Here is a 19,467-nt window from a genome sequence, read left to right as displayed (position 1 = left end):
TCCCCCTCTTTTACCCCCACCTCTGACCCTACCAGGATGTTACCTGGATTGGAGGGTATGAGCTACCAGGAGAGATTGGATAAACTTGGATTGTTTTCACTAGAGCCTCGGAGACTGAAGGGAAAGCCTGTTCGAAGGATATAAAATTATCAGGGTCATGGATAGGGTGGGTAGTCGGAGTCTTTTTCCCAGGGTGGGAATGTCAAACCTAGGGGGAGTAGGTTTATCGTGAGAGGGGGAAAGTGTAAAGGAGATGTGTGAGGAACATTTTTTACTCAGTGGGTGGTAGGTGTCTGCATCACGCTGCCGGGGGGAGGTGGTAAAACCCAATACAATAGCAACATCGAACAGGCATTTACACAGACACATGAACAGGCAGAGAATTGAGGGACATGGACCATGGGCAGGCAGATGGGATTAGCTTAGAATGATATCATGGTCAGCACAGACATGGTGGGCCGAAGGGCCTGTTCCTGTGCTGTACTGTTCTGTGCTCCATGGCCTCAGTCTCCAAGTGTTTTTATTTAAACGTGGTGAGGACGTATGTCTCAATCATCCGTTTCAGGCAGTGAATTCCAAATCACCACTGCTCTGTGGATGAGAAAAGAAACCTCTTGATCAGGTCTCTCTCATTTCATCTGGTTGAGGAGTCTCGAACAATGGGGTCCTAACCTTACAATGAGGTGGTTCAGGGGTGACAACAAAGGGCAATGAGCATCTGGACCTTTCTCCTGCAAAAATGCTGCTCTGAATGGGTCAAGGGGGGGTTCAATCGATTCGCTTCGGGTTGCAGACTGAGGCCGGGCCAGAGAGCGACGCTCCAGATCAGCCGTGGTCTTTTGCAATGACCAAGGAGACCTGGATAACTTTTCCCTGTTCCTTCCTTCCCATTATAGCAGACCGGCAGGGAATGCTTTGGGAAAAAAAAATTATCTTTATTTCAACAATGTGTCTTTGGTCACATCAGAATAGTTTTCTCGCTCAGTTTTTTTTCAGTTGCTAAATCACAGAAGAGGAAAGTTCCAAAACATTAAAAATTATTGGTGTGCATTGTTTAAGGGAACATTTACGTTAGAGAGAGAAAGCTGGGTGAATAGTCAAAGCCATGGCACTGAAAAGGTGCAGGAAAATGTGGTTGGCTTTATATTTGTTCCAAGTGTCTCATATTTAGAATTTATCACAAAGGATCTGAACTTGGAAATAATAAACCGATGAGGCAGGGTCAGTGTGTGTTTAGGAATGCAAAATCGTGCTTGGCACACCTGTTGGAATTTTCTGACAATGTTACGAAGAAAATTGACAAAGGAGAGGCGACGAATGCACTATATTCAGATTTTCAGACGTTTTGTGATAAGGTTCCCCACAGCAGGTTAGAGTCAGAGAGTTGAACAGCACAGAAACTGACCCTTCGGTCTAACTTGTCTATGCTGAGCAGATATCCCAACCTAGTCTAGTCCCATTTGACAGCACTTGGCTCATTTCCCTCTAAACCCTTCCAGATGCATTTTAAACATTGTAATTGTACCAGCCTCCACAGCTGGCAGCTCATTCCATACACGCACCACCCTCTGGGTGAAAAAGTTGCTCCTTAGGTCCCTTTTATATATCTTACCCTCTCACCCTAAACCTATGCCCCCTAGTTCTGGACTCCTCTACTCTGGGGAAAAGACCTTGTCTATTCACCCTGTCCATGCCCCTCATGATTTTATAAACCTCTATAGGGTCACCCCTCAGCCTCGATGCCCCAGGGAAAACAGCCCCAGCCTGTTCAGCCTCTCCCTATAGCTCAAACCCTCCATCCCTGGCAACATCCTTGTAAATCTGTATGAACCCTGTCAAGTTTCACAACATCCTTCCTTTAGCAGGGTGACCAGAATGGGACATATTATTCTAAAAGTGGCCTCACCAATGTCCTGGACAACTTGTTTAAGAATATTAAATTGCTCAGGATAGGAGGTAATATCCATGGATTAATGATTGGTTAACAGAGACAGAGTGTGGGCCATTCTCACGTTGACAGTCTGTGACAGTGGGGTACCGCAGGGGTCAGTACTTGGACCCTAGTTGTTCACAATATAGATCAATGGTATGGGTGTGGCGACCACTTGCAATGTTTCCAAATCTGTAGGTGAGCAAGACTGTGTTCCAAGGAAGATGTCAACTGTTTTCAGGAGGATTTGGACAGACTCTTTGAATGGACGAGAACATGGCAGATGGAATATGATGTGGGAAAAGGTGTTCAGAAGTATTCCTTAAATGGTAAGATTTTGGAAAGTGTAAATGTATAAAGGGACCTAGGTGTCCTTGCTAATAAGTCACTGAAGATCAACATTCAGGTGCAGCAAGCTATTGGGAAGGTGAATGTAATGTCAGCCTTTATTGTCAGAGGGTTTGAGTACAGGAGCAGTGAAATCTTGCTTTAATTTTACAGGAGCTTGGTTAGACTGCAGCTGGAGTATTGAGTGCAGCTCTGGTCTCCATATCTCAGGGAAATAACGATTGAGTTTCAATTGACTCGTTCCCAGAATGGTGGGACCATCCCATGCTGGGATATTGGGCAAAACTGAGCTTATATTCTCTAGTGTATTAGAAAATGAGAGCTGGTCTCATTAAAATCGATAAAGTAGATGGAGGTAAGCCGTTCGTCCAAGTTGGTCAAGCTGGGACCAGGGGTACAACTTAAAAATAAGGGGGATGCCCTTCCAGGCTGAGAAGAGGCGAGTTGTTTTACTCAGACAATGGTGAGGTTGACGATAACATGAGTAAAAGGTGCTGAGGTGTTTGATCAGCCATGATCGTACTAAATGGTAGAGCGAGCTCAACAGGCTGAATGGCCTACTCCTGTTTCTGTGTTCCTGAGATCAACCTTAATGGATCCAAGAATCTTGTCTGTGGTGCATATCCCGATAATTCCACTGAGAACATTTTGGAGATCCGTAGATCTTGTGAGTAACACTCAAAATATCATTTCCAATGTGTGAAATCAGACAGAAAATAAGTGGCAGTGAATAAATGCTGCTAAATGTTCCCCTGTTATATTGACAAAAATGACATGAAATGGCCAACTATCAAATCTCGTCATAAGCATTGTTTCTCAACCAAAACAAAGATTTGATTAAAAGACAAATCTTTTAAACCACACAATGCAAAATAAGGAGTGCTCTACACTATTTGGCTGATCTTAATTTTCAACATACTGCTTTCAAAAATCACAACACAAAGTCCCGTCTCTTTTTCACTGCAAGTCCAAATTGGAAAACACATCGGAAGTGCTCAATGCCTCCAGGGCCCAAGTCGGCATGAGATGATAACTCCCCTGCACCCCATGGAGGGCGAAACAAAGTGCCATTTGTCCATGACTGGCAACTGTTATTTGAAAATTTGGACAGTAGAGGGGGATAATGCTCTTTTGAATTACAACTGGACACCAGATGAAACCAATTAACACTTCCCTGGGAATGCAGTTGCCTCAAAGATTTTTTAAGATACCCGTCCCTAATTGCAGCACAGAAATGCAGTTATACACAACTGAAGCATGCTTATTATTCATTAGGGCTCCAGACACAGGACCCTGACTTCTGCTGGTCTCCAGGTAAAAACACTTGGTTTCTGCTGGTCTCCACAAAGAAATCCCCAACTCATGTTGGTCCCCACAAACAAATCCCCGATTCCTGCTGGTCTCCAGACACAAATCCCTGATTTCTGCTGGTCTCCACACACAAATCCCTGACTCCTGCTGGTCTCCAGACATACATTCCTGTCTCCTGCTAGTCCCCACAAACAAATCCCCAACTCCTGCTGGTCTCCACAAACAATTGGGCGGCACGGTGGCACAGTGGTTAGCACTGTTGCCTCACAGCGCCAGAGACCCGCGTTCAATTCCCACCTCAGGCGACTGACTGGAGTTTGCACATTCTCCCCGTGTCTGCGTGGGTTTCCTCCAGGTGCTCCGGTTTCCTTCCACAGTCCAAAAATGTGCAGGTTAGGTGAATTGGCCATGCTAAATTGCCCGTAGTGTTAGGTGAATGGGTGAAATGTAGGGGAATGGATCTGGGTGGGTTGCTCTTTGGAGGGTCGGTGTGGACTTGTTGGGCCGAAGGGCCTGTTTCCACACTGTAAGTAATCTAATCTAATCTAATCCTGCTAGTCTCCAGACACAAATCCCCAACTCCTGCTGGTCTCCACAAACAAATCTCTGACTCCTGCTGGTCCCCACAAACAAATCTCTGACTCCTGCTGGTCCCCATAAACAAATCCCTGACTCCTGCTGATCTCCACACAGAAGTCCCCAACTCCTGCTGGTCTCCACAAGCAAATCCCCAACTCCTGCTGGTCTCCACAAACAAATCCCTTACTCCTGCTGGTCTCCACAAACAAACCCCTTACTCCTGCATGTCTCCAGACAGAAATCCCTAACTCCTGCTGGTCTCTCGACGCAAATCCCCGACTCCTGCTGGTCTCTACAAACAAATCTCTGCCTCTCACAAGCCTCCTAGCAGATAATAAAACAACACAAACATATTGCCGGTTTCTATCCTGAGTTCATTGTTTTTTTAAGTATTCAATTGTTTGATCATTCTGTCTTTTGACAATGCGAGTCTGGGAACTGATCTATGTTTGATTGGTTCAGCCTGGGTGTGGACTCTGAGCAGACTAAAGTGTGGTTACAGAAGTTTTTGGAAGCTGAGCTGGGATCAGCGCAAGTGCAGGAGTAAGTGAGGACTGCAGATGCTGAAGATCAGAGGTAAGAGTGTGGTGCTGGAAAAACCTGGCAGCTCAGGCAGCATCCCAGGCTAGTCCTATGAAGGGCTTATGCCTGAAACGTCGCTTCTTCTGCTAATTCCTGATGAAGGACTTATGCCTGATTCTCCTGCTACCTTGGATGCTGCCTGACATGCTGTGCTTTTTCAGCACCACACCGTCAACTCAGCAAAAGTGCAGTCATTTTACAATTGCACAGATATTTACACCTCTTGCCCACTTCAAAAACCTGTGTTGGCTCTGAAGAGCTCTGAGAGATATGAAATATGCAACAGATTTTCGGTCTACAATAGGGCAGAGGTCATGCCATCATACTGATTCTTCAAGCTATGCCCTCTCTTGACCTCCTTCCACCTATTGCATTTCCAACGCCCCTCCCCCAAGTCCCTCCTCCCTACCTTTTATCTTAGTCTGCTTGGCCCACCCTCCTCATTCCTGAAGAAGGGCTTATGCCCAAAACGTCGATTCTCCTGCTCCTTGGATGCTGCCTGACCTGCTGCGCTTTTCCAGCAACACATTTTCAGCTCTGATCTCCAGCATCTGCAGTCCTCACTTTCTCCTCTTTTGGGTATAGCCATGGCACATTCAGCTAATGTACCCTTCCATTAAACAACAGATTTTTTAAGAGTTGAACCAGTGGGGACCCCCTGAGGGGGTCAGCTTTGGTTCGGGAGTGAAGTCGTGGGCACTAATTCTGCCTCAATAACAGGCGACGGTACCTTTGAGTGCGGCAAATCACGGTCATCATGGAAAACGTCACGCCCACAGCTAGGCCGAGGTCCGCATTCAGTGTGATTACAGCCAGCCATGTGACCACCCAGACTGTCTGCAAAAGGACAAGGCAAATGGTTGTCAGAGTGCATACAGGGACCGTGATGAAGACTTTGTGTAGGCACAGGACAGTACAGCAAAGAAAGTTTACAGGCCCGAACCTCATTATTTTAATCAACGTGCTCAGAAATATTATGATGCGTATTCGCAGCAGGTGGGATTTTGAACTAGGGCCTAAGGTAGGGACACTACCACTGTGCCATCAGGCTCAAAGAATAAAGAGCAGCACAGCACAGGAACACAGGCCCCCTGCGCCAACACGTGACACCTTTCTGAACTAAAGACCTTCTTCCTCTACGCGGTCCATATCCCTCTATTCCCTGCCTGTTCGTGTATCTGTCAAGAGGCCTCTTAAACATTGCTATTATAGCTGTCTCCATCACCTCCTCTGGCAGCGAATTCCAGACACTTGCCAGCCTCTGTGTAAAAACACTGGCCTTTCACATCTCCTTTAAGTTTATCCCCTTTTACCTTAAACCTATGTCCCTGAGTAATTGACATTTCTACCCTGGGAAAAAGGTTATCCATGCCTCACATGATTTTGGGAACTTCTGTGAGGTCGCCCCTCATCCTTTGATATTCAAACCAAGCTTTTATCCTCATAGCCAATACCCTCCAAATCAGGCAACATTCCAGTAAACCAGTTCTGTACCCTCTCCAAAGCCTCCATGTCCTTCTCGGAGTGTGGCGACCAGAACTGTTCCAAACTGAAGTTCTGTACAGCTGCATCGTGATTTGCCAATGTTTATACTCTATGCCCCAATAGATATATACAAGCATGCCATGTGCCTTCTTGACTATCTTATCCACTTGTGTGGCCACTGTCAGGGAACTGTAGACCTGTACGCCTCAAATGGGATGGCTAATGATCAATCATGGGTGATTGTTTGCGAGGTGGTTCTTGGGCTTTTTAAAGTGGCTCTGTCACGGGAGCAATGTTATAAAAGAGAACTCAGGTTCAACAACTTACAAAGTCCATTTTGCTCACTCTCCACAGTTCTGGTAGATCCTGGAACTGGAGGAACATCTGGCGCAGGCTGGTGACATTAATACAGGCCAGAACTGCCTGAAAAACAGGGCAATTTATTCTTATTAACTCCCCTCAACATTGCTTACTCTCTCTGTCAGAAGCAAATGATACTTACCATTTACAGAAACAGATAAGTTCAGAGCAGGAGTAGGCCCAAAGGACATGCGTGAACCAAAATGGGTTTTGACAATAATCAGTGATAGTTATCATGGTTACGATTAGTGAGACTAGCTTCCTAGTCCAGATCCTACAATAACTTTACATTTATAATAGTTTATGGCCCACTAGTATCGTCTAGTGAAGGATATCTTCCACCCTTACCCAGTCTGGGCCGACAAGTGACTCCAGACCCACAGTCAATGTGGTTGACTCTTAACTGTTCCCTGAAATGGCTCAGTGAGCCATTCAGTTCAAGGGCAATTAGGGATTGGCAGAAATGTCAGACTTGCCAGCAATGCCTACTTCCCATGTAAGATTTTAAACTCTACTTGGATTTGAGCCCACATTTCCAAAGTTTAATTTGGATAAATGCAAGGTATTGCATTTTGGTAAAACAAACAAGGGCAGGACTTACACAATTTATGGCAGGACCCTGGGTAGTGTTGTAGGACACAGAGACCTAGGAGTTCAGGTAAGTAATTCTTTGAAAAAGACAGGGGGGTTAAGAAGGCATTTAGCACACTTGCCTTCATTGCTCAGTCTTCGAGGGGAAAGTGAGGACTGCAGATGCTGGAGATCAGAACTAAAAATGTGTTGCTGGAAAGGCGCAGCAGGTCAGGCAGCATCCAAGGGGCAGGAGAATCGACGTTTCGGGCATGAGCCCTTCTTCAGGAATCCTGAAGAAGGGCTCATGTCCGAAACGTCGATTCTCCTGCTCCTTGGATGCTGCCTGACCTGCTGCGCCTTTCCAGCAACACATTTTCAGCTTCATTGCTCAGTCCTTTGAGTGTAGGAGTTGGGACGTCATGTTGAGGCTGTACAGGACATTGGTGAGGCCTCTTCTGGAGAACTGTGTCCAGTTCTGGTCGTCTTGTTACAGGAAGGATATTATTAAGCTGGACAGGGTTCAGAAGGATGTTGCCGGGAATGGAGGGTTTGAGTTATTAAGAGAGGCTGGAGAGGCTGGGACATTTTTCAATTTTTCACTGGAGGTTGAGGGGTGACCTTATAGAGGTTTATAAAATCACCTGGATAAGGTGAATGGCAGGTGTCTTTTCCCTAGGGTGAGAGATTTCAAAATTTGGGAATATATTTTTAAGTTGAGAGGAGAAAGATTGAAAAAAGACATGAGAAGCAATATTTTTACAGAGAGTGGTTCATGTGTGGAATGAACTTCCTCAGGAAGTGGTGGACGTGGGGACAGTTACAACATTTAAAAGGCATTTGACAAGTCCATGAATAGGAAAGGTTTGGAGGGATATGGGCCAAGCGCAGGCAAGTGGGACTAGTTTAGTTTGGGATTACGGTCAGCATGGACTGGTTGGACTGAAGGGTCTGTTTCCATGCTGTACGCTACAAAGGACTCATCCATCAGCTAGTTATCATTACAACATCATCTCCATCAAAGTTTAGCGTGATTTCTATGGCTCACCTTGGGTAGAGAGTAAAACAGTGGCCCAATCAAAAGTAGCACCACCAAGACAACAAGACAGGTGAAAAATCCAGCAAGCTGCAAAATCAGAATGGTAGAATTGAATTGAGTACAAGTCATGATAACTTCGCGGTAACTTACTGGCTCAATGGCGTCACTCTCACCCCTGAGTTAATCGCTTCAAGTCACACCAAAGAGCTGTTGGAGCACAAAATCTAGATTGCCACAGCCAATGAGGGGGTGCCTCACTGCCGGAGGTCCAGGCTTTCAAAGGAGCTCTTAACCAAGTCCCTGTCTGCCCTCTCTGGTGAAAGCAAGAGATCCCAGGGTTCTATCTGACTTGGAGCAGAAGAACTCTCTAAGCACCCCGGCCAATATCCATCCCCTGAGTGATGTCAAGGCAAGAGCCTTGCGGGCTATTTATCACATTGTTGTTTGTGGGAGCTTGCTGGGTTTCTGACATTACAACATCGACAGGTTCAAAATACTTCATTGACATCGATGGACCGTTAATCCAGGGACCCAGATCATGTTCTGGGGACCTGAGTTCAAATCCCACCATGGTGGAATTTGAATTCAATAAAAAATAGTCCTGCTGGAATTAAGAATCTAAAGATGACCATTGTTGGATAAACCCATCTGCTTCACTAATGTCCTTTCGCAAAGGAAACTGCCATCCTGACCTGGTCTGGCCTCCATGTGACTCCAGACTCACAACAATGTGGTTGACTCTCAACTGCCCTCTGGGCATTTAGGGATGGGCAATAAATGCTGGGCCGAGTCAGAGATGCCCTTGTCCCATGAATGAATTAAAAAACAAAATCCCTGGTGCCATTCTAGTAAATCCCTTTTCCAAGGTTATAGCCCTTCCATATAGTCAAACAATCTGTAAGTACCAACTCTGTGGGACTCCTGTGTGGATGATAATCCTACCTGCGTAGAGCTCCCCGTACTCTCTAGGATACTGCTCGTAGCCAATGAAGCTGAACTTGGAAAACAGGTGAATAGGGAGGAAATGGTATTCGAAATTCCGTGAGCCAAGAGTTCCTACAAAACAGGGAGGAAACTAGCTTAGAGCAATGTGGGCTGGGAAGGGAACATGATTTGAACTCAAAAGCCTACAGGATTCAAGATCGGTGAAGAAAAGGTGAGGGTATTTTCCCGGGTTTCCGGATACTCTATTCCCATACATTCAAGCAGGGGTTCAGCCAGGAAACCCTGTCGATTTGTGCCAAGCTGCCACTGACAGAGCAGGAGAAGCCCTGAGGAAATCAAAGGTACATAGAACGGTACAGTTCAGGAACAGGCGCTTCAGCCCATTAAGCCTGTGCCGACACATGACACCGTTCTAAACTAAAAATGTTTTGCCTCCACACAGTGCGTATCCCACAATTCTCTGCCTATTCATGTACCTGTCTATTAAAAGTTGCTGTTGTATCTGTCTCCAGCACCTCCTCAGGCAGCATTTTCCAGGCCCTGACCACCCTCTGTGTAAAAACAACCTGCCCCTCACATCTCCTTTCAACTTATCCCCTTTTACCTTAAACCTATGTCCCCTCTTAATTGACATTTCTACCCCGGGAAAAAGACTCCAAATATCCCAGTCTATCCATTCCTTTCATGGTTTTGTAAACTGCTATCAGGTCATCCTGCAACGTTAAAGTGAAAACAAACCAAATCTGTCCACTCTCTCCTCATAGCTAGTACACTTAAATCCAGGTAACATCCTGGCAAACCGTTTCTGTATTCTCTCCAAAGCCTCCACATCCTTCTGGGAGTGTGACAACCAGGACTGGACACAATATTCCAAATGTAGCCTAACTAATGTTCCATACAGCTGCAATATAACTGGCCAATTTTTATACTCTGCGCCCTGACTGATGAAGGCTAGCATGCCATACCCCTTCTTGACCTTATCCACTTTTGTTGCCACTTTGAGGGAACAGTTGACCTATACGCTGAGAGCTCTCTGTATGTTGATGCTACTAAAGGTTCTGCTATTTACTGTATACTTCCCTCCTGCATGAGACCTTCCACAATGCATCACGCCACATTTATTGGGATTAACCTCCATCTGCCATTTCTCCGTCCAAGTCTCCAGCCTATCTCTATCCTGCTGTATTTCCTGGTAATCCTCCTCACTGTCCAGAGCTCCCCAACCTTTGTGTCATCCGCAAGTTTACTAATCAGGCCACCTATATCTTCCAATTCATTTATACGGAGGAGCCTCGATTATCTGAATGACATGGGTGGGGAGTATTTTGTTCAGATAATTGAATGTTCGGATAATCAAATGCCGGCTAACACAGTTTAGCCAAGCACTGGGACCTTGCGATCTTGCCGGATAATCTGATATTCGGATAGTCGAATGCTGGATAATCGAGGTTCCTCTGTATATACATATGTAATATTACATATTACAAACACCAGGGGTCCCAGCACTGATCCCTGCAGAACTATACTGGTCACAGATCTCCAGTCAGACAGACACCCTTCCACCGCTACTCTGTGTCTTCAATGGCCAAGCCAGTTGTGTCCAATTTACCAGCTCACTGCAGATCCTATGTGACATCATCTTCTGTATCAGCCTGCCATGAGGGAACTTGTCAAAGGCTTTGCTAAAGTCCATCCACCACCCTGCCCTCATCAATCATCTTTGTCACTTCCTCAAAAAATTCCATCAGGTTTGTGAGACACGACCTCTCAAAAGCCATGCTGCCTATCACTAATAAATCCATATTTTTAACAATCTGAGTAAATCCTAAATGAGGTAAGGCTCACCAGATCTGTAATTTCTTGGATTATTCCTATTGCCCTTAATTCATGGGCAGGTGCAAAATGTTACTAGTGGCCTATTAGCTATGTCACTGAGCTAATAATCTAGCAACCCAGGATAATGTTCAAATCTTGCTGTGCTGGTAGAATTTAAACTCAATTTTAAAAATCGGGGATATAAAGCTTATCTCAGCCATGGTGACCACAAATGCCCCAAGAACCCATGTGATTCACTAATGGCCTTGCTTTTGGGAAGGAAATTTGCCATCTTTACCCAGTCTGGTCTACATTAGCACAGCAAAGTGGTTGACTCTTAAATTCCCTCAGAAATAGCTCAACAAGCCACTCATTCAAGGACAATGAGGCCAACTAATGGAGACCTTTCCAATAAGGCCTACAACTTGAAAAAGCCTCTTGGGAGCACAGGGAAGAGGACAATGAGTCAATTAACATATCTGAGATTGATTTTTACTTGGCTAAGGAAGGGTTCAGGAACAGGAAGAGGCCATCAGCTACTCAGGGCTATGCTACAATCTAATTAGATCAGTAATTCTGCATCTTAACTCCATTTACCCAGTTCAATTCCATAACCGTTAAACCCCTTTATCCAAGAGGAATACTCTGTCAATCTTAGTCATTGAATTTTCAACTGACCCCCAGCATCAACAGCATTTTGGAGGGAGAACATTTCAGATTTTCTCTCTCCTGACTGGCCTGGTTCTCCTTTCACGGTTTCCTCACCCCCTTGTTCTGACTGCCCCCACTAGAGGAAATAGTTTCAGCCTATCAACTCCTTTAAACATCTGAGAATCAGAGAGTCATACAGCACAGAAACAGACCTGTCCATGCCAATAAATTTTCCAAACTAAACTAGCCTCACTTGCCTACATTTGGCTTATTTCCTTCTAAACCCTTCCTATCTATGTACCTCATTGAATCATAGAGTCATGCAGCATGGAAAGAGACCCTTCAGCCCAACTCGTCCATGCTGACCAGGTTTACCAAACTGAACTCGTCCCATTTGCCAGCATTTGGCCCATATCCCTCCAAAACCTTTCCTATTCATATACCCACCCAGATGCCTTTTAAATGTTGTAATTGTACCAGCCTCCACCACTTCCTCTGGCAGCTCATTCCATACACACACCACCCTCTGTGTGAAAAGGTTGCCCTTTAGGTCCCTTTATAAATCTTTCCCCTCTCGCCTTAAACCTATGCCCTCTAGTTCTGGACTCCCCTACCCTGGGAAAAAGACCTTAGCTATTCACCCTATCCATGCCCCTCGTGATTTTATAAACCTCTATAACGTCACCCCTCAGCCTCCGACGGTCCAGGGAAAACAGCCCCAGCCTGTTCAGCCTCTCCCTTTAGCTCAAACCTTCCAATCTGAGTAACATCCTTGCAAATCATTTTGCATCCTTTCCAATTTAATAATATCCTTCCTGTAGCAAGGCGACCAGAATATAAATAGGATGGGTTTAGAGGGGTATGGACCAAATGCTGGCAAACAGAACTAGATTAATTTAGGATAGCTGGTAGGCATGGGTGAGTTGGACCGAAGGGTCTGTTTCCTTGCTGTACATGCTATGACTCTATAATTGTATGCAGTACTCCAAAAGTGGCCTCAGCAATATCCTGTACAGCCGTAACATGACATCCCAACTCCTGTACTCAATACTCTGAGTAATGAAGGCAGGCGTGCCAAGTGCCTTCTTCATCACCCTATGATAACTGTGTCACAACCTTCAAGGAACTATGTACTTGCAGCCCCACGTCTCCCTGTTCAGCAACACTCCCCAGGGCACTACCATTAACTGTGCAAGTCCTGCCCTGGTTTGTCTTACCAAAATGCAACATCTCGCATTTATCTTAATTAAACTGCATCTGCCATTGTTTGGTCCACTGGCCCAGTTGATCAACAACCCCTTGTACTCTGAGATAACCTTCTTCACTATCCACTACACCACCAATTTTGGTGTCATCCGCAAACTTACTCCTCATGTCTCCCATATTCTCATCCAAATCAATTATATAAATGACAAACAGCAGTGGATCCAGCACCGATCGGACAAGAGACCACCAAGTGAGGACTGAATCAGGCTCATTTGTAGTTTGATGCTACAGACCTGATTGGGGTCAATCTTGTATCTGTGCTTGTCTGCATAGAGCATAGCCAGTGATACAGACACAGCGTAGCCGACAAAGGTAATTGCAATGGTATCTCCGATTATACTTGGGATGCTCCCCAGTGCTGGCAACTGGGGCTTTGGGAATCTAGGAAGAAAATGAAGAGAAGACATTATTTCATTGTCTTTTGAGATAGGTTGGGGTAAAAGGCAACTAATAGACAAAATAAAAAGGCTTAACATGTGTTTCGGTCCCCTTTAACGCTGACTGTTAGAAGCTGAATGGAACTTCACATGGTTCCAAAGAGATTCCTTTCATATTCCTTCCTCAGATTTCCTAGCCATCACTTCCAGCTCATCTTTTTCATTCAAAATACAATGAAGTGCATAGGATTGCCTTCGGCAACAAGTTGTTCATTGGACATAAGACCATAGGTGCAGAAATTAGGCCATTCAGCCCATTGAGTCTGCTCCACCATTTGATTATGGCTGATAGGTTTTTCAACCCCGTTTTCCTGCTTTCTCCTATAACCTTTGACCTGCTTGGCAATCAAGAACTTATCTACCTCTGTCTTAAATATACTCAATGACCTGGCCCCCACAGCCTTCTGTGGCAATGAATTCCACAGATTCCCCACTCTCTGGCTGAAGAAGTTTCCCCTTATCGCTGTTCTAAAGGGTCTTCCCTTTCCTCTGAGGTGGTGTATCAGCCATCTGCTACAGGCCCAGTGCATGATGACGTCAGGTGTGGTGTCAAACAAGATGCCAGTTTATCATCCCCCATTTCACGCTGCTGCCCAAAACCAACTTCACCCTCAATGGGAGCCGTGCCGTTAGCATGTGCAAGTTGGCGCTGTGTACTTGTTGGTAGGGAGTGAACTGCAAGATGCCAAGAAAGTGCCCCGAATTTCTGACATCTTCAGCCCGCAGATGGATGACCATCACTTCATAAACTGAGGATTCAACTTTATCCCAAACTATCCTGAAATGAAAAGTGAAAGGACTGCAGGTGCTGGAAATCAGACACCAAAACAGAAATTGCTGGGAAAGCTCAGCATCTTTGGAGAGAAATCAGAGTTCACGTTTCAGTTAACACAGTTCTGAAGAAGGGTGACTGGACCTGAAACATTGACTCTAATTTCCCTCCACTGATGCTGCCAGATCTGCTGAGCTTTTCCAGCAATTTCTGTTTAGCCTGCCATGCACTTGGTTCCAAAATCATTCCTTGTCTGATTCTCCCAGGTCGCTTTCCCTTCAATTTATCCATTTGTTATGATCCCAGCTGAAGCTAATACAAAGTTAAAAATCCCACAACACCAGGTTATAGTCCAACAGGTTTAATTGGAAGCACTAGCTTTCAGAGTGACGCTCCTTCATCAGGTGATAGAAGGAGCGGCGCTCCGAAAGCTAGTGCTTCCAATTAAACCTGTTGGACTATAACCTGGTGTTGTGTGATTTTTAACTTTGTATACCCTAGTCCAACACCGGTATCTCCAAATCGAAGCTAATACAGTACTTGACAAGTTAGATCCTGGACTGAAATCTGGCTCAATAGTTCATAACTTTATTTCTTTTTAATCGTGGAAGTCAGTTACTGAATGCAGTCATGAGAGGCTGCCAGTGTACTTATAAGGCAAGGAACAAAACATTTTGTAAACAAGGAAAAAAAAAAGTTGTCAAAACTAGGGCAGCACGGTGGCTCAGAGGTTAGCACTGCTGCCTCACAGCACCAGAAACCCAGGTTTGATTCTACCCTCGGGCAACTGTCTGTGTGAAGTTTGCACATTCTCCCTGTACCTGTGTGAGTTTCCTCTGGGTGCTGTGGTTTCCTCCCACAATCCAAAGATGTGCAGGTTAGTTGGATTGGCCAAGGTAAATTGTCCAGAGATATGTGGGTTAGCCATGGGAAATGCAGGGTTACAGGGATGGGGTGGGTCTGGGTGGAATGCTCTTCGGAGGGTTGGTATGTACGTGATGGGCCAAATGCCCTGCTTCCACACTGTTGGGATCCTATAATTCATTAAATGCATATCAAACGAAACAGACCCTCTGCCACCACAGTGCCAAGCTCACCAACAAAGGTATAAAGATGACTAACCATATCGTCCCCTTCTCTGCATACAGAATATCATTTCAATGTGAAGTTGTATATGCATGGCCCAAGTGAATTCTTTCAGCGATTGATCTAGATAAAGTGCTTCGCATTTGGGCAATGTCGAAATGGATGTTTACTCGGAGAATTATTTTCTTGCGCTCTCCCTTCATGATGGAGAAAGCTGGAGCATTAGAACATTGCTCTCCCAGTCGGAGGTCTACAGCAGTGACCCCCAACCCTCCAATAAATGGCCTTCTCACATTGGCATTTTGATCAACTTAGCGGGGCAGAACCTAGTGCTGTACTCTGGCCATTTCAGACCCTGCCCTACACTTTTCTAACTATCAGAGTCAGTTTGCTGTGGGCGACAATCATTCCAGAAGCTTCTACTCCCAGATGCACCCATTCTATGTGCATCAACATGGTCCTTTACAAAAGAATTCTAGGGCGTATGATCTTAAGGTGCTGCCCAAGAACATATAGTCTTTAGGTCTCAAAAAAACCGTGGAGGAGCAAATAGATATGGACTACTGATTCTGACCTCAGGGTTGTTCAGATCTGTTCACTGCTAACACCTGGCTCTGACTTCACCAAAGATCATGAGACCAGGAAAAGGTTGTCTACTCGAAATAACAGTGGTTGTGCCACTGAGGGTGTTTCTCAATTGCCTGAAGAAGGCTGCAAGTTATAATGTTGAGAGTTTACTCTGTCACTGCCCCTTTCCCTTGAAAAATGTTGCAATGCCGCACATGAACAACACCTTGTTCCACTCTCCCAATGCTCCCCAAAACAGGCCCAAAACCATCTGGGGCTCCTGTGATAAGCCCTCAGGTGGCCTAAACTCAGGTCAGTCTCACACATTCAGCAACATTCCAGACAAAGAAAACTCAATACCTCTCCCTTAGTTGTGCCCCTTCCTACCATCAGTCTTGCTTTGAGATGGAGGCAAGCTGCACTCTCAACTAGGCAGTGCAGATAGCTCTAGGCCCGAGGCCTGGAGCCTTGCAACTCCAACTAAACTCAGAGCTCTTCCACTGCTGAAGGTTTTAGACCATCTCGATCTTGAAGTGGTGAGAGACTGAGGAGCTCTGCGGATGTGTTCCCCTGACTCACCCAACAGGCCCCATCAGTCCACAGTTAGATATCCTGCCCTGGGTGAGGATTACAAACCAGAGGGGCAGGTCATGGACTGCAGAACAAACTCCCCGACTTAGAGCTGGGACTGCCGCCTAAATAATAAAAAAGAACTGAGCATAAAGGTTGACCCAGGCAGGTCATATTTGCAAGCTGGGAATGTGACTCAGCTTGATGACCAGGAAACTTTGGTTACACATCACTAACGAACTGGAACTTTTTATGAGCAAACAAAAAAACCCAAGTCACAATTTTTCACTCAAGACACTAGTGGTAATTGTCACACACCATTCCTCACTGAGCTTTTAATCTGCCAGAGAAAGGAAAGCTCACCCTGCAGGGATATGACCCACGACTTGGACGTTGCAGCACTCATCGAGCGATGTAGCAAAGGTGACTGCAGTAGCCACTATAATCTGTTAACAAAGCAAAGTACAGGGTTAGATACATACAGCGCGGAGACAGACCCTTCGGTCCAACCAGTCCATGCCGACCATAATCCCAAACTAATCTAGTCCCACCTGCCTGCTCCTGGCCCATATCTCTCCAAACCTTTCCTGTTCCTGCACTTATCCAAATGTCTTTTAAATGTTGTAACTGTTTCCTCACAAAATTCATCACACACATGAACCACTTCGCCGTGTAAAACAATTGCTCCTCGTGTCTTTTTAAAATCTTTCTCCTCTCACCTTAAAAACATATCCCCTAGTCTTGAAATCCTGCACCATACGGAAGATACCTGCCATTCACCTTTATCTACATCCCTCGGTAAGGCTAGTCTTCAAATCCCCCCCCCCCACCCCCCACCCCCGCCGGGAAAAGACACCTGCCATTCACCTTATCTGTCCCCCTCATTATTTATAAACCTCAACCTCCAGCGTTCCAGTGAAAAATGTCCCAGTCTATCCAGCCTCTCTTTATAACTTAACCCCTCCATTCCCAGCAACATCCTGGTAAATCTCTTCTCTGAACCCTCTCCAGTTTAATAATATCCTTCCTGGGTGACCAGAACTGGACACAGTTCTCCAGAAGAGGCCTCACCAATGTCCTGTACAGCAACATCCTGGTAAATCTCTTCTCTGAACCTCTCCAGTTTAATAATATCCTTCCTGGGTGACCAGAACTGGACACAGTTCTCCAGAAGAGGCCTCACCAATGTCCTGTACAACCTCAACATGACGTCCCAACTCCTACACTCAAAGGTCTGAGTAACTAAGGCAAGCATGCTAAATGTGCTAATTCGTTTCAGGTATTTCCCCATCACAAATGGATCAGAAGCTGGTAAAACGTCACTCCGTTTGTACCTGCTCGGTTGCCATGTTTAGTGGGTAGCCCCCTCAAAGCTGAGACAGAGTCATGACTACAAACCTCCAGCCCACTCCACCCACTGCAGCGCTGGGGGAGTGCTGTGCTGTCAGAGCTACTGACATTTAATTGAGGCTGTGCCTCTTCCTCAGGTAGATATAAAAATAACCGCACAGTGCAATTTCAAAGTGAGGTGGACTGTCCAGCGTCCTGGCCAATATTTAATGCTCAGACGCAACAGATTCTCCAATCGTGACTTCATTGTTAGCGGGAGCTCGTTGAGTACAAATGGACCGCCACATTTCTGACATGACAATGTTTTAAAAATACGATGAAACACTTGTGGTTGGTGATTTAGGGTTTCCTTTTCATTGTTTCCAACACTTTGCGGTGCCTTTATGTACATGAAGCACTCAAAAAGGATCATTACCTGCTCTGAACTGACCCCATCTGAATCCGTGCAGTTTAAGTGCCAGATCACAATGACAGGAATTCATCAACCTCGCTGTCTGAGAAGGACAAAAGCCTGGATCCCACCGCTGAGCGCTCAACTCCTCAATGGACCACTGTTCAGTTTTGTGGGGAAAGGGCTCAGGCAGCTCAAATGGGAGGGCTGGTTGGAAGGACTGGGCTTCAGGCCAGCCTTCAGGCTGTCTGAAAGGGACTCAGGATGAAGGACAGTGACAATGTATATCAGGATTTAAAACACAGATCAGCCATTCGGCCATAAGAAACAGGAAGAGGAGTAGGCTGTTTAGTCCCTTGAGCCTGTTCCACCATTCAACGGGGTCACGGTTGATCCGACATTCCTCACATTCACTTTCCTGCCCTTTTCCCCAGAACCTGAGATTCCCCATCTGATCAAGACTCTACCTCAGCCTTAAACACAAGGACTGTGCCCCCACAGCTCTCTGTGGCAAGGAGGTCCAAACCCTCTCAGAGAAGAAATGCCTCCTCATCTCAGTCTTCAATTGGTGCCCCATTATTCTGAGCCTATGACCCCTGGTCCTAGACTCTCCCATGAGGGGAAACCTCCTCTCAGCATTTACCCTGCCAAGCCCCTAAGGAATCCAATATCTTCCACTGAGATCATCTCTCATCCTTCTCAACTCCAGTGAGTAGAGTCCCAGCCTGTTTAACCTTTTCTCCCACACCAGGGATCATCCTAATGAACCTTCTCTGAACTGCCTCCAATGAAATGACATCTTTCCTTATTTAAGGGACCAGAGCTGCTCACAGTGTTCCAGACGTGGTCTCACCAGCACCTTGTACAGTTACAGTAAGACTTCCCTACTCTTACACTCCAACTCCCTTGGAATAAGGGCCAACATTCCCTGAGCCTTCCTGATTCCCTGCTGCCCCTGTGTGCTAGCTTTCTGTGTTTTACACACAAGTGCCCCCAAATCCCTTTGTGTTGCAGCTTTCTGCAGTTTCTCTCCATTTAAATAATATTCTGTTCTTTTGTCCTCCCTTTTAATTTTGACTGAAAGTGAAATGGAAATAATTGAATTCAATGCTGAAGGGGCTAAATGGCCTCCTCCTGTACAATTTCTAACGAGCATACATTCTAATCAGGACACTACTCTCCTCCAGATAGGATGGACAATCTTGAGGCATTGTGCTGAACCTTGCCAGCCTGAAGCTAAGAGAAAGTGATGACTGCATTGCTGCATTGCTGGAGATCAAAGTCAAAGGGTTTGGTGTTGGAAAAGCGCAGCAGGTCAGGCAGCATCTGAGGAGCAGGAGAATCGATGTTTCAGGCAGGAGCCCTACATCAGGGACGAGACTGAAAGCTGTGGAGCCTCACACAGGTGGAACT

General features: G+C 45.7%; 1 protein-coding gene across 2 annotated transcripts in view; it reads right to left on the bottom strand.

Annotated features, from left to right (window-relative positions):
• slc26a10 (solute carrier family 26 member 10) overlaps window positions 1–19,467 on the bottom strand; it is a 72,514-nt gene that overhangs the window by 34,218 nt on the left and 18,829 nt on the right. For both annotated transcript variants that reach the window (XM_043682076.1, XM_043682077.1), the window contains exons 6-11: window positions 16,677–16,759; window positions 13,115–13,262; window positions 9,147–9,260; window positions 8,214–8,291; window positions 6,563–6,658; window positions 5,481–5,587 (exon numbers count right to left, since the gene is read on the bottom strand). In XM_043682076.1, coding sequence (XP_043538011.1) covers window positions 5,481–5,587; window positions 6,563–6,658; window positions 8,214–8,291; window positions 9,147–9,260; window positions 13,115–13,262; window positions 16,677–16,759 — 626 coding nt within the window. The remainder of the gene's footprint in view (window positions 1–5,480; window positions 5,588–6,562; window positions 6,659–8,213; window positions 8,292–9,146; window positions 9,261–13,114; window positions 13,263–16,676; window positions 16,760–19,467) is intronic.

This window comes from Chiloscyllium plagiosum, chromosome 43 (genome assembly GCF_004010195.1).
Source record: "Chiloscyllium plagiosum isolate BGI_BamShark_2017 chromosome 43, ASM401019v2, whole genome shotgun sequence".
Classification (NCBI taxonomy): Eukaryota; Metazoa; Chordata; class Chondrichthyes; order Orectolobiformes; family Hemiscylliidae; genus Chiloscyllium; species Chiloscyllium plagiosum.
This window is presented reverse-complemented; position numbering and strand designations above follow the sequence as displayed.